At 40.4% G+C, this 15,083-nt stretch overlaps 1 protein-coding gene across 5 annotated transcripts in view; it reads right to left on the bottom strand.

Annotated features, from left to right (window-relative positions):
- Window positions 1–1,115: 1,115 nt before the first annotated feature.
- ORC3 (origin recognition complex subunit 3) overlaps window positions 1,116–15,083 on the bottom strand; it is a 35,138-nt gene continuing 21,170 nt past the window's right edge. Inside the window, exons 14-20 of one of the 5 annotated variants that reach the window (XM_054629931.2) lie at window positions 12,351–12,484; window positions 9,852–9,937; window positions 9,283–9,380; window positions 8,242–8,383; window positions 3,957–4,073; window positions 2,807–2,886; window positions 1,116–1,672 (exon numbers count right to left, since the gene is read on the bottom strand). In XM_054629931.2, coding sequence (XP_054485906.2) covers window positions 1,567–1,672; window positions 2,807–2,886; window positions 3,957–4,073; window positions 8,242–8,383; window positions 9,283–9,380; window positions 9,852–9,937; window positions 12,351–12,484 — 763 coding nt within the window. In that variant the 3' untranslated portion in view covers window positions 1,116–1,566. Of the gene's footprint in view, window positions 1,673–2,806; window positions 2,887–3,956; window positions 4,074–8,241; window positions 8,384–9,282; window positions 9,381–9,851; window positions 9,938–12,350; window positions 12,485–15,083 lie in introns of those variants that run through there. The other 4 variants (XM_054629932.2, XM_077174906.1, XR_013181280.1 and 1 more) reach the window with 4 other exon arrangements.

The following is a 15,083-nucleotide window of genomic DNA, read 5'->3' as shown; positions in this document are numbered from 1 at the left end:
CCTTTCATTTGTCAAGTGTGTTTGTGAGATAAATGGGGTGAGGTTCAGGATGGGGGTGTTGAGCCTTCCCCTGTGCTGAGATGCCTCGCTTTCCTCTCTGCTGCTGGAAAGCTGTCTGTATGTGCTACTGAACTGGGTCCCTGAGCCTGCTCACCAAGGAAGAATGGGAATATTTTACCTGTGTCTTTTGCAAGTGCTCCACTGCGATCCTAAAAGTTCATGCTCTTGAGTTTTTTGTCATTGTTTCCCAAGCTGTATGTTCTCGCAGCAGAGACTGATAAGCTCCTCCCCGTCCTCCTCCCCCTTCTGAACTGGCTGGCAGCATTTAGAACCAGACCCCCACTTACACGCAGAGGACATGTTGCTGTGACTGCAATTCCTGCTGCTGGAAAATACACTCAGAGAGGGCAGGAGCTGTGTATTTAAAACAAACCAATACACCTGAGTTGTGTATTTAAAACAAACCTTATATACATTGCTGGGGAAACAGCTGGCTGAGTCACTGGTTCTGTACCAGGACTTCCCCTTCCCAGTACAGATCTGGTTTATGGAAGTGATTACAGAGGGTTTATCAAAGCATGGCAGGTGCACTGCTCTGGAGGGCAATGCAGCTCTTCCCCTTTGGTTCCTAAGGCTTTTCCCATGGTTGAAGAACAGGGCACAGACACTGGCATAAACACATCTGCTCCTTACACAGAGTCAAGGGAAAAGGCTGGTCTGAGAAGGCTTTTTGAAGACTTGATCATCAGATGAGCAGTGCTGGTACACGCTCAGCCTACATTGCTTCTCACACAGCTGTTTCCTTTGCCTGCATGCAGCACAAGCCATTGGCAAAGAGGGAGGTTACAACATGTGCTTTAGGTGGGGATTTTCCTACCTTCCACCCGAGTGCACAACTGCCACGGTCTCAGTCTGCTGACACAAGTTTTCCTAACAGCAGGAGTCAGCTAGTACCCATCAACTTTAACTAGAAAAAGGAATAAAACGGTTCACTTTTGCTCTTGCCAAAGGGCAAAACTTTGCATCTTCACAATTATTCTCTCCTCTTCCTCAAGGAGTTTTGAGGGAGTTAGGACCAGTTTGGAAGAACACACAGCAGAGGCTGAACACAGAAGTTCATTGTCTTCTTTACCATACTTGTTTTATTTATTTTTAAATTGAGTTCAAGGATCAAGGAGACATTTTATAATAATGACTCAAATCCTATCAGCTTATAAGGATATTAATAATACTGCTTCATCACTTTTTGGCTGACACAGCCAGTGTTGTCCTTTTGGCTTGCTAGTCTGAGTTGTATCAGTGGACTGTTAAATATCACACATCAAAGACTGAAACTGGCACAACAATATAGTATTTGGAACATGAGCATTAATACAGCAGAACATTACACAGGGAAGATGAGCATTAAAAAACATCTCTATTCAAGCCTGCCCAGGCACTCAGAATGTATCTCACAACATTCAGGCACTGCTGACTTTGACTCAGTATGCAAAATTAGCAAGAAGTAGAGTGGTGGGAACAGAGCCCTTGCTCTGTTGGGAAGTTTATTAGCACCTTGGTGGCACATTAACAGCCTCCCCATGTCAGCCTTGCCACATGGTCAGTTTTCTGCTTGCTGGGCTTTATGAAGCCCAGGAGCTCCAGTTCAGAAACGGCTCGAATAAAGCGAGCGCTGGACATGTCAGTGAAGGAAAGAAACCAAGTATGCTTTTGATGAGACAGTGACAGACACACTGTTCTCTTCTAGGAGGGCAAGATTTCTAAGTCGTGCTAAGCACAGATTTCACAACATGTTGCACAATAAAATTGTTGGAAATAAGGGCAGAGCACAAGCTGCCTACAGAAACACAAATCTTCAATCTCATCAGTAGTTCTGCCACATGCGTACAACGTGACAGCAAAGGAAGAGTTCCTTTTCCCACTGCTAAGAGAAGCTTAAAGCCTACAACCATACCAATTTTGTAGTGTCTCAGAAGAATTTATACTTTTATGTCCCTTGACAAAAAAATGGATAGATAATTACAGAGATTTTTTTCTGAGGTTTCATGGCACCACCTTCTCCTTTATATTCACTCTGCCTTTGTTGCTGCCTCCCTGACATACAGGTTTATATTCCTGAGTTAGAGAATTAAATTTATTGTGAGTGACAATTAACAGTAGAGCTTGTAAAAAAGGAAGGGCCAGGAAAGCCAGGTATAGTATTAGAGCATATAATTATAATTCCTTTAGTTAAGCCTATTTTTGCACAACTATTCATTTCTTCTCTGTGGCAGCACTACTGTTGTAGCCATGAGTTTTGGTTCTAATGCTCATCTATTAAATATTTTTTAGACTCAGTTCAGGATCAGGACAAAGTAACAAGCAGAATGGGTGTCCTGTGCAAAGTAAGTTCTTAACTCCAAGGTACTGGAACATAATGAACTACTGCTCTATTTGTCCATGTGCTCTCTAGGTCAGAGCCCTCCTCCCATCTGTTCCCAGTAATGCTCTACCCCTATCCAGCAGCTATACCAACTCTCTGATGATTTACCCAAACAGTTTCAACTTGTTTTATGGACTTTTGGTTCTGTTTCAGACCCAAACACCTCCTGTAGACCAAAGCTGCTCTCTTACCTCACCATTCCCAGCCCAACTATTTAAACTGATCTATTTCTTAGACATTTTCAATATATTAAGGTTATTTAAAGTAATTTTTCTGAAATGAATCAGTGCACATGAAACAATAATACAGGGGTATTTTAAAACCCCTGGTTCATAAATCCTGTAAGCTTTCCATGTCAAGCTTGAGAAAAATGAGAAAGGATACTGGATAACATCATCCACCTGGTCTGAGGAAGCTGCATCTGCATTTGTTTCCTCAGCTGCCATCACTACAGTTGAGAAAGCCTAGAAAGGGAAAAGCAGCATAGATTTATTCCAGTTCATAGACAGATAGATCTGCATATAAAATAGTGACCTCTGAGCTGAAGGCTATCACTCAGGGGGAATAAGATCTTGGAAGGAGAACTCCAAGAGTGTGTCAGTTCAGCAGCAATCAAAGAGCAAGCAAGGTTACACATTACCATGGCAGGAATACAGAATGCAAGACATCACTCTCTGAACTCCAGTGCCTGCATTTTAAATCTCAAATGGTTCTGGGTCCTGACCCATTCTCAGATAAACTACAGAACTGAAAAAATATTCTCAAGGTGAGACTGCTAAATATTTTGGGGAAGTGATAGAGGTAAGTTGGCTGTGAAGAAATCTATAAAACTGAGGGACAGCAAGAGTCTGGGTAGGAATATACAATACACAACCAGGGCAGCAGCAAACAAAACACATCTGGAAGAAGTAAAAGGCATATCCTCTGAACTGCAGGTGGTTAAGCTACACAGTTTCTTGCAGAGGATGCTGTGGTTGCTAAAATATACTGGTAATGACATCCAGGTAGGTTTACGAAATACAGAAGAACCACTCAAGTTTAGGAAACCTTAGAGCTAAAATGTGATTGTTAGCCAGGGAGACTTTATCATATTAATGTATGTTCTCTTGCTATATTCTCTCTGCTTTTGGCTACAGTATGAGACAGGTTATCAAGCTAGAAGGACCCAGGCTTTTTCCTGGCACAAGCATTCTCTTCAAGAGCCCCCCTTGCCTGTTTCCATAAAAGTGTCACAGAATACTTAAAGAGAAAAAAAAAAGAAAGGCAATTTTGTTAAGCACAAAATCTGACCTGTGCTGAGCTTAAAATAGAAGCAGAAGCAAAATAGTTTCATCAGAGATTAACAGAGCTGGAAATAAATGATTCACAATAGAGAAAGACTTATTGGAGTTACTGTGGGTTCTTGTGGTCTTGTGGACCAAGGTATGCAATGATTTAAGCTGTCAGAAGGGGCTCGAAGAAAAGCAGCCATGCAGGAAAAAGGGAAATCAGAATACTGAAAGCAGGTGAAGGCACTGTTGGCATCATCACATACCTCTAACCAATCCACAAGATTGATCAGTCTGCCACATTCCAAATGAAGCTTATACACTATGCATATGTCAGGGGCTTTGTTAGAAATGCCTCCTCCGTCACATCTCAGAGCTTGGTTCTGATGAAAAAAATTGAAGGCAGTAACTTTGATCAGTGTCTAATCTTCAGAACATTATTTCAGGTAATTCAGATAGTAGGTATTTTATGCAAATGTTTACTGTTTGTGTGTTTAATGGCAACTTGATGGTACAAAGGAAAAAAAAAACCCACAAAACCAAACAGGAAAATAAGCACACTATTAAAAAAAAAAAGCCAACAAAACCCTCCTACAGCTACTTCACTCCGGGTGTTCCTTCTATAACACTTATGCAGCATGTGCTGTAATGAGTGATTATCTGATTATTCTTTTATGCATTTTTTTGCTAGTTCTATTTACACATGAGAGAGAAATACTCCATTTTATGGAGTCAGGAGAAGAAACTAGTCATGATTTGCCATGTAGAAAATAGGAAAGTATAATTTTTCCCCCAGGCCCCTTAAAAGGAAGAGGAAGACTTACTATAGATCTGTCATATGTACTAAAAATAATTGCTTCTCTTATCTCAGAGTTTTATCTTTGAAATGTAACAATCATTTATCTCTAGCTTGAAACTCAGCATCTGTAAAGGCAAAAGTCTAATTTCTCACTAAGTATACTATGTTTCAGGAAATTCATGGAATCATTAAGGTTGGAAAAGCCCTTGCAGACCATGTGAGGTCCAATGATTAACCCAGAATTGCCAAGGCCACCATTAAACTGTGTTCTTTACTGCCACATCCACATGTCTTTTAAATCCCTCCAGGGGATGGTGAGTCCACAACTTCCCTGGGCAGCCTGTTCCAATGCTGATTCTTTCCAGGAAGAAATTTTTCCAAATATCCAACTTAAACCTCCTTTGCTGCAACCTGAGGCCATTTTCTCTTGTCCTGTTGCAGATTCCCTGGGAGAAGAAGCCAATCCTCACCTGGCTCCAGCCTCCTTTCAGACAGCTGTAGAGAGTGATAAGGTCTCTCCTGAGCCTCCTTTTCTCCAGGCTGAACAATCCTTCTCTCAGCTGCTCCTCACAGGACCCTTCCCCAGCTTTGCTGTCCTTCTGCAGATATGCTCCAGCACCTCAATGTCCTTTTTAAAGTGAGGGGCCCAGCACTGGGCACAGAAGTCAAAATGCAGCCTCACCATTGAGAGCACAGGGGGACAGTCACTGCCCTGGCCCTGCTGGCCACACCATTGCTGATCCAGGCCAGGTGCCATTGGCTTTCCTGCCCACCTGGACACAGCTGGCTCATGTTCAGCCACTCCTGACCAGCACCCCAGGCCCTTTTCTGCTGGGCAGCTTTCCAGCCTCCTGGATTCAAGGTCATCAGCACTGAACCATTTACTTGGGAAGTTGAGGGCACTGGAGCCAGAGGCAAAAGTCTCTGTACAGCTGCAGAAATTGACAGCATTTCATTTCAGTTTCATGCTCTTTAAGTCAGCTGTCTTAACATGAAAACAACCACTGATCATTCCTTTCAGGTCACAGACATTTGTTCTAAAACACTTTCATATGTTAGTAAAATATACAAGCAACGTTAGGGAAGTTATCAAGCTATAGCAATGACAGATATCTTCAAAAGAAAAATGCTTTTCAAGACAGGAAAGAAGGCTAGGCAAAAAAAATTTTGCTCAAGAATCTGTAGTTTACCCACAGATCTCAATATCTGCAATTTTTGAGACTCAGCTCCAGTTTGGACTCTGTCACTTATGAGACATTTCACAATTTACAGAACACCTAGCAATTTTCAAGTTTATTTACTCTCCTCTACAAGGAACATAAAAGCTATAGACCTTAGGTTAGTATCTGTCAGTTCATTACAAGAGGGCTTCCAGAAAAATTTAGAGAATATGGTTAACCCCTCACAGTGTTACAATGCTGACATTAGTTCATCAGGAACTCAGAGGCATCATGGTGCAGTTCTGTAACTCAGCAGTGTACCACAATAGTTTCCAGTACTCCTGTGTTAGTACCTGGCACACGTGAGGTTACACTTCTGGCTGATCTAGATCTTGTGACTCAGCACTGCCCAAAAGGACAACACTACACCCTTCCCTTTCCCCTCTCCTACAGCACCCAGCTCTGTGGTTTTCTACTACTCACCCATGTGCCAACCTGGCAATGCTGGACCCTTTGCATTGCTTTTTGAATTTTAAGGTCAGGACAGTTATCACAGCCAAGAGAGGATGCAACTTCCAGAGCAACTGCACACTCCTGGAACAGGCTCATCTGTAGCAGCACCTGAGAGATGCCAGCCTCCCCTGTGGTAGCTGGGCCAAGCCTCTGCAGAGCAGTGGAGGGAGCTGGGAGGGAGCTGCAGCTGCCAGCAGGGAAACCTCAGCTCTGAGGCTGCAGCACACGTGTGGTCCCGAGAGGAAATACCCAGGCTGAGAAGCAGGAAGCTGCCCTACAGCGAGCAGCCAGCTGTGAATCCATCTGTACAGCACAGAGGTGCTGCTCCCAAAAGAAAAGGAGTGGGAGCAACCCAGAACACAGCTGATAAGGAATTGCTCTTGCCTGACCCTGCCCCAAGGCTAGACAGAGGATTCCTTGCTCTGGAATCAATGCTGTTATCCCAAGGACCAAATCCTCTTTCCCTGATGTGGGAGTTGTATCCCAAGTTTCAGCTTGTTAAATTTTCAAGGGATCAGGGAAACCAGAATTACGCTGGGTTTGATGCAGGTTTTTTTTGGGTTCTCTTCTCCCCCCAGCCTGATAAATGACCCTTGGTTCATGCTTTGCTAAATAACTAACTGGACTCCTGTAAGCAGTGCATCACAAATTAATCATTCACTGGTACTCTACTGAAGCACTTTTCTGTCCTGGCCTTCTGGAAGGCCTTCCTGGCCTTCTTCTCCAGTTTTGGAGAACTTTGCTCTGGTCACAGTGCAGAAAAACACAAACCATGCAGAAGCCATAGACAGAAAATATTTGACTCACTTGGATTAAAATGCTAAGCAAAGTACTCAGCCAATACTGCTACTGTTAGAAGCTATGCCAAAACTTCACAATCTTCTCAGAAAACGCTGGAAATATGTTAAAGCATGTCCAAGTACAAAGTACAGCATGACAAAGGGCTTTGAATCTTGTCAACTCATCAAAGAGAACAGAATACTTAAAGACATCAGTAGGTACATTTTCTTGGCTGTCCTAGTCTATGTATTTACAAGTTTTCTAAAAATATAAATTACTGAGGTTCATATTAGGTTTCTTTAATGGTAATTTGCTAACTTCTGTTCTCACAAATAAGCTCTGTAAATGGTTTTAGTAATAACTCCTGCACACAGCAAAACTAATAACCCTCATTCAAATCGAGGACAGTGCCAGCAAACCCAATACAAATCAGATTTCAATATAAATGTAGATTTCAAAGGCTGATCTTTATCAGCCTTTACAGTTCCTGATAAGTGTTAGTTTTGATTCAAGTAGTGCATTACTCTGATACAGCCACAACCAGTATTTTCTTCAAAATTATGATCCATTTTTTAGGAAAAATGTTAGGCAATAAGAACAAGTTCAAGCACCTTCTATAATCAAGTAAAAAGAAATGTATGTTCACTCCTTTTCCAAATCCTAGTCTATTTCTTTCTTTTGGTCATCCTTTCAGTTTGACTTATGAAAGAAGTGGAGAACAGTCTGCTTTTCTCTTCCAGAAAAGGACAGGGTTAAGCTGATCCTTTTCTTGGACTCAGAAAACATAGGATATCAATGTACAACAAGGATTAAAATAAAATTGTAGAGGAAAACAAAGGACTTGGTAAAATACGCTGTAATGATGCTATTTTAATGTTATGACTCCACCTGAACAGCCTTTACCTTACAGCTAATCTACATAAGTGAGGACTGAGCACCAGCCCTATTAAGAAAGTCTCTGGAAAGAGTAACAGACACTTTTATTTTCCCTGTGGACAGTCATCCTAATTGCAGTGGAGGACAAAATTAGTTTTCTGCTACATCTACAGAAGAAAGAAAATATCACAGCTAGAACATGCTCTGAAAAATGGATTCCTCCTACAGAACCCTTCCAGAATTACCTTCACCAGACAGATTCCCCATCTCCTTGAACAAAGTCCCCAGGTGCTTATCAGCACTTGCTAGTTCTCTGCAAAAACAGCTGAGTACGTGCCAAGACTGATGGAACAGCGAACTCAGCCTTGCCCAGCGTGCTCCCCCAGCCTGGCGCAGGAGCCCAGCACGGGAGCAGCTCCTCACCTTCAGGTACCAGTGGGGGTTGTTCAGAGCCGTGTGCAGCGCGGTCCTGGGGGCAGCGTTCAGGTGCCCCCGCAGAACGGCGGCGCCGTTGAAGTACACAATCTCCTGCAGGGTCCTTTGGTCTGCAGGAACAAGGTACCTTCTGGAAAAGCAGGGGGTATGGGGGGTGTGGGGGAGACACAAGCTTCAGCTCAAGGGAAACAGCACAAGTCTACTGCTGTCAGACTATAAAAATGCATGTTTCCCATCCAATACTGAAAAATCTCTGAAAAACAAGATGAACAGCACTGAAATAAACTTCTAAGCAGAGAAGCCTGTTATTATCAACCCTACATCTAATGGACTTAGCACAGAACTCTAGCTGGGACACTGATAAATTCAAAAATAAGGGCAGCAGCTACAGTGCTAACCCAGTCAAGGACTCCACAGATCTTATTTATCCATCTCAAGGCCTCACCATGAGTCTCTGCTCATCTTGGCCTTCCTAGCTGAAGCTTTTTGCTTGGCAGTGATACTTCTGTTAGCTTCTCTGCCTCCCCCCCACCCTCTATAATTAACAAATGCCTTCATCTCTTCCCCCACCACAACAAGCCTTTCACATTTTCCACTGCAGAGCTGCCTCCAAAACTGCATCTGCTATGGCTTGCTCACCAAAACAGTTCCCAAAATGGACAGGATATCACACTTGACATCTGTACAGTTTCGTAAGCAGAACAGATCAGCAAAGATTAGGGTAAAGACTCTTGACCTTATTTTGCCACTTATACCCACTCCTCCCTCAACACTGTCTCAGTAGCCAGAGTAGGTTGGTCCATTTGTATTCTAATTATTTCAACTGATCTCTTGGAACAGAGGTGTGGTTCATTTGGTTTTGGTTTTTTTAGTTATTATTTTTAGAGCCCTCAAAGAAGGAATAGGAAGAGAAAAAAAAGTGTGCCACAGGGAGCGAGACACAATTTTTACAAGATTAACATGTTAGTAAAATTTCACTTGCAACTTATAGTGCAAACTAATGCAGGAATATAAAACAGGAAGGCTCACCTTACAAGACTGTCTATATAGTCAACAACTTCAAAACGAAGCATTTCAAACTTTGTCAGTTTCTTAGACCTCCTTGATTCCTTCAACTCCAACAAAGTCTTTAAAAAAAAGTGGTGCATAAGACTACATGGGAGGCAGTTATTCTCTGGAGAACACAATCTATGTGTTTAACATGTAGAATTAATTTTTGCTGGCATGTTCTCACTGATGATGTTTGAAATGTAATAATGCAGTTATTTTTATTTAGGCCAATGTATTCAGTTCTCAAATCCGTAGGAGTTAAAAAAATTCAAAGAAATATGTGTTAGGCATAATGTCTAAATTACAAGTTAAATAAAAACATCTAATTTGCATTTTAAAATCCTGGTTTATGACAGATTATTTTCTATAATTTTCTATGTGTCAAGAAGGCCTGAAATACATAGTTGGTACTTATTCACTCATTTTTAAGATGAGACATTCACACACAACCCTTTACTCAGAGATCCAGCAACCTGGGAAGAACTAACCATGAACATTTTAAAACATTAATTTAAGGAACCAGTCAGTAAAGCCTAGGCAGGCCTAACCTTCTGAAGGTGATAAAGGTCTGTCTTCTTCTGGAGCTCCTTTTGTGGCGATACGGACACATCTCGTTCTTGGGAAGCTTCTGCTACTAGAACAAAACTAATGTTTGATATGTGGGGGAGACTTTTCCTACATAAACCTCCTAACCCCAAGCACTCTCCAAAGTACTCAGCAGTTCCTTGTTCACACAGACCCAACCACAGGCAGCTTTTGGGTCTTGCATCTTGCAGAAGATTGTTAAAAAAGAAGTCTGCAGTACAGCTTAGCCAACAGTGATTAAGTAACAATTCAGCCCTGAGCAAAGGCCCAGCACAAGCCTTGCACATCACTTTAATTCTGTTTAGGTCATCCTAGGTCATACCCTCAACATTTGTTAATTTGACAGATTAGGACTAGGTACTACTCATGCTTTTGGAATATTCAAAAAGCCACATGCTGCATTTTTTTTTCCTTCTCATGTGCAGAAAAATAATGAGTAAGAAATGAGTTCTCCCTACCTAATGCAGAAACTGCAACCAGAGCAGCAAACAGAAGCATGCTAAGGTATTTCATTGCCCAGTTTTTTTCTCACTTTAATTTATAAGAAAATTATATCTTCATGGACATGTAGTTCGGTGATCAATTACACCAATTATTAGTAATTTTTAGGTAAAAACAAAAAAAGCAAAACCTCACAAAGCACAATCAGTGCCAGGATGAGTGATAATCAGAAAAAAAGGAATCTAGATTTCTTGCCTTATTCAAGAAGATGGCAGATGGAGATTCCACCCACACATCACAGGTAAAGCTCTATCAGCAGTGACAATCATGATATTTAAAAGCTTTTTGGTGACCTGCAGAGAATAGTTTGGTATCTTCCAGGGTCCTGTGGACATTCATCTGAGTATTGAAGACTTCAAATCAGAAAACTTCCTCTCCACTAGTACAACAATATATTTTTTTTATTTTCCAAATCCTGCAGCTCAAAATAGACTGAATGTGAAGATATTTTGTTTGTTCAAGCTTCATGATTTTGAGTGTTACCTCATGTTTTTCAGTTCATTAGGCAGTCAGGACAATGGACTCTGTTGTTGTTATAAAATAAAGTATTTAAGTATTTTGGACTATCCTTTCACTTTAAGAGCTCTGTGGGCAATTTGGGTACATCACATTTTTGGTAGACATCTGAGAACCCTCACTAAAGATCAACACCATCACATAAATATAAAGTAAAAAGTTATCTAATGCAGCAATCTATTCACATACAGTATATCTTAACTTCCCCTTCTCACTTCTCCTTTGGAGATGAAATTAAATCCACTTTGAAAAGAAACTAAGATCATTCATGGATTCAGTAGACCTTCTCTATTTTAAACTCATCTTCAAATCCTAAGTAAACATAAATACTGTCTTTTTTGCTTTATAGTTCTGCAAGCTCTGAATCCCCAGAGCTGTTGTTCCTTATTCACTTCCTCAAGGTAAGAATCCAACTACTTAAAAGCCTTTTGCTTGAATTCTTTTTTCCAAACTAGACAAACCTTTGGTTTTCCATCATAGTTCAGATTCCTCAGTGCTGGTACCAGCAGTGACATACACAGCTTTTTTAAAGTGATGACCTATTTTCTCTACCACAGCTCTGCTCTTACTACAACTATTAAAAAATACACGGTACAGACAAGAGCTGATTATTTTGGACAACCCCCAGTTAACCCTACAGTGTGATGTGACTACTTTAATTAATACTGATTGCATTTGGGGATGCAATCAGTGCATCTTGTCCAATGCTGTACAGCAACCACACTAGTAATGAGCTTAATTAATATGCATAAAACAGACCAGATTATAACCAATTAATCTTCAAAAGCCAATCTTTGTGGAGTGCTTCTCCATAATCCAGGGAAAGCAAGAACATTCCTACTCCAGAAGAATGCTGGAATACATCATACTCGTGTTTCAGAGACAATGCAGCAGTTTCAGTTAACCTGCCTCTGAAAGACAGAATGCTGCTACTCATTTGCCTTGCCAAACTTTGAAATATGTCCTGGACCATGAACAATCAATTCTAGGGGCTTGACAGGTCACAGCAGAGCTGACAACTGGCACTTGGGGTCCTAGCTCTAAACGTGCAGGGGAAGGAACCTTATATTTGGATTAAATTCCATGTCATAAGGACTGCTTATGCAGTCCTTGCCTGTCTGCTGCTATTTATCTTTAAAACCAGTTTGTTTTTAGCAACTACAACATCTGCTAAAATGCTCAAAATACATGTATGAGAGATTTAGGGGATAATGTTTGCTGATCTGTCCAATTTCTTATCTTACATCACTCTTCCGTATTATAAAAAACACGGACCACATACCAGTAGAGAATATAAACATTTCCTAAATTTGTGCATGTATTAAAAAAAAAGTCCTGCAAATATGATGGTTTAATATGATGACAGGCTATCTCAGGGAAAATGGTCAGATTACAAAATAGCTTTTATATAATCTGTAATGGAATACATGATGGTACACACCCACCTTCTAGATTCTGAAACTGGGTCAGGAACTCCTTCAACTTTCCTACTGCCCTATCAAACTCCTTTCCAGAAGATGACATCAAAATTTCCACACATTGTTGGAGTATGGTTACCAAATCAGTCTTATTCAGCATCCTAAAAGACAAAATTGTTGGCTGAAGTTGAAATGCAGAATGATGAAACAGCTTTCAATGTTCTTAGTTGAAAAAAGTTAAAAAAACCCCCAACAAATTGAAAAACTCCTTTTAAAAGAAAAAATCTCCAGGATTACAAGCATTCAGTCTTGCAGCAAAGTCAATTTTTTTTCCTGCTATCATTAATAGAAAGAAACAAACCAATTAGTTTTGGTGATGATGTCCTTCATGTTTTCTTGCAGAACAGTAATTTTCCTGATTATCCAAAAACACTTGCTGGACACAGGAGTTGCAATTTTTGAAACTGTGAGTCAGACATCAAACCAAAATTAAAAAAAACCCAACACTCAAAACCAAGTCATGGTAGGGTTCAAAATTCATTCTCAAAACCAGTAAATGAAATAGTAAAAAAAAATTCCCTATGTAAACAGATCCACAAAATTAATCTCTGTGACTCAGAATGACTCTCAAATGAAATCTGTATGCTTTTTTCTGTATTTAATTGCTGTAAATCTAACCATCACTAGAATCCCAGAACCATTCAAGTTGGAAGGAAACTCTTGAGATCTAGCCCAACCTCCAGCTCAGCATTTACTTACTATTTAGTTATTAGGGCCTGTCCCAAGTGTCACTGAGCACTGCCCAGTCTCAAAATCTTAATGTAAAAGATATCAAAGCAGTGATGGTGGTCAGTGTCTCAAGCAGTGGGTTTCCATATCAGCTACCTAAAAACTGGCTAAGAAATTTAAGGAAGAATTCAGAGGAGGCTGGGGAAGCTCTTTGGATATCTGGAGGGACAATTGCAATTTGAGCTCTAGTTTTTAACCGGCAAAGGATACTAAATGCTTTAAAAGGTTAAAATTTAAAACTTCAGTTTATCTGCTTCAGGGTTACAGATTTTTGCAAGTCAGATATTGCATTCAGATGCACTTGTTTTGTACAGCATCAGGAGTTAACAACAGAAAGTGTGACCTTGACCACACAAAACATTTTGAAACTGTCTTGTACTATAACGGGTAAACAAGATAGCCTTGCTCCAGGCCAGACAAAACACTGCAGTTAAACACCCAATATGGAGAGAAAATAAGGGAATGGGAAAGAACAAATTTATTTTCCTACAATTATTCAAAACGAAACTGCACGTTCTAGAAAAGCTTATTTACAACAACAATGGGAGGATTACAGGGCCCAAAGACAAGGCAAGAAGACAGCTATCACATATGAGAAAACAGTAAAGATCCTTTGCAACCTTTTAGGTTTGAGATTACTGCAAGGTATGCCAGGTATCAGTGGGGTTAAGATTTTAATTTGGTGAGGAGTCAGGCTTAAAGCAGGAAGGAAGATCTCAGATTACCAAAAGGCAGCAAATAAATCTAACTCTGATTATTCAGACAAGTTATACAAGAGAAGAAAGGAAGCTACAATGAAGAACACAGAAACTCCTTCTGAATGCTGAAGAGGGAAATCACCTGAAGAAGCGATACCATGTTGGTCAGCACCGGTCACAGAAGGGCAGGACTGTGATAAGCAGTATGTGATGAAAAGCCACCCATAATCAGCAGACAAAAACCAGAGTACAATATCTAGACAGAAGACAAGTCCTTGAAGTTTTGCCACCCAAAAGGTTGATGAGATGTCCCAGCTAGTTAACTCCATATAACCAATTGAGTGAGATGCTCTCCAATCCTCTTGTGATGGAATTAATGCAAAATGAACTGAAGCTCACACATTCTCTGTCACCCCATGGCATCTTTTACACTCTGGAAAACTCAGGTAGAGTAACTACTGTCTAGATTGCTCAAGTGAGATTACCTGAAACACCATCTTTGGGAAGAGCACTTCTAGCAGAAGGCATAAAAGCCTGTCCAGGGAAAAGTTGAGGTAGAGAAGCCAATCATGAAAGAAACACAATTCAGAAACTTAAAACCTTACATTCAAACATAATTCATAAAAGGCAAAAGAGGTACTCGGTTAGAAAATGAGAAATGAGCTGATCTAAAGCTTCTCCATTTTTTACTTTCTAAATATAAGGAAAAAAAAGATGGATTCCAGAAAAACACTGAAAAGGAGTAATGGATGGGGAAGGGTGAACATAAGGATATCAACAGGTGATGTGACTCCCAGGAAGGCAGAGATATTAAGGAACAGTGAGTAACTGTAACTTTTAAACCTGAGCAAAAGGGGAAAAAAAGATTTGAGTAGAAGGGGAAAGACCACATTTTATAATTTTCTTCTAAAAGATAACAGCAAGATTCTATATAGAAAAAGCAGAGATGAGAAGATATGTAAAAAGGCAAACAGAAGTTAAAAGCTGAAAAAATGACAATCACAGCTAGAATTCCAAGTACTTGAAGAAGTTGTGTTGGACAAGTTTTGCTAGGAAAATGGCAGAATTTCTGAATTAAAAAAAAATAAAAATCATAGAATCACCATCTATGAAAGCAGAGCCCATGATCACTGTATTTCTATCAGAGGCTCCCACAGTGGGAGCCAGGACCACAAGAACAACAGGAGGGAGATGAACAGATAAGAATAAAAGGGGAGCAAGCCAGAATCTGATGGCAGCATCAACTCTGAGATATGAGAAGAGACAGATGAAT

Source organism: Agelaius phoeniceus, chromosome 3 (assembly GCF_051311805.1).
Source record: "Agelaius phoeniceus isolate bAgePho1 chromosome 3, bAgePho1.hap1, whole genome shotgun sequence".
Lineage (NCBI taxonomy): Eukaryota > Metazoa > Chordata > Aves > Passeriformes > Icteridae > Agelaius > Agelaius phoeniceus.
This window is presented reverse-complemented; position numbering and strand designations above follow the sequence as displayed.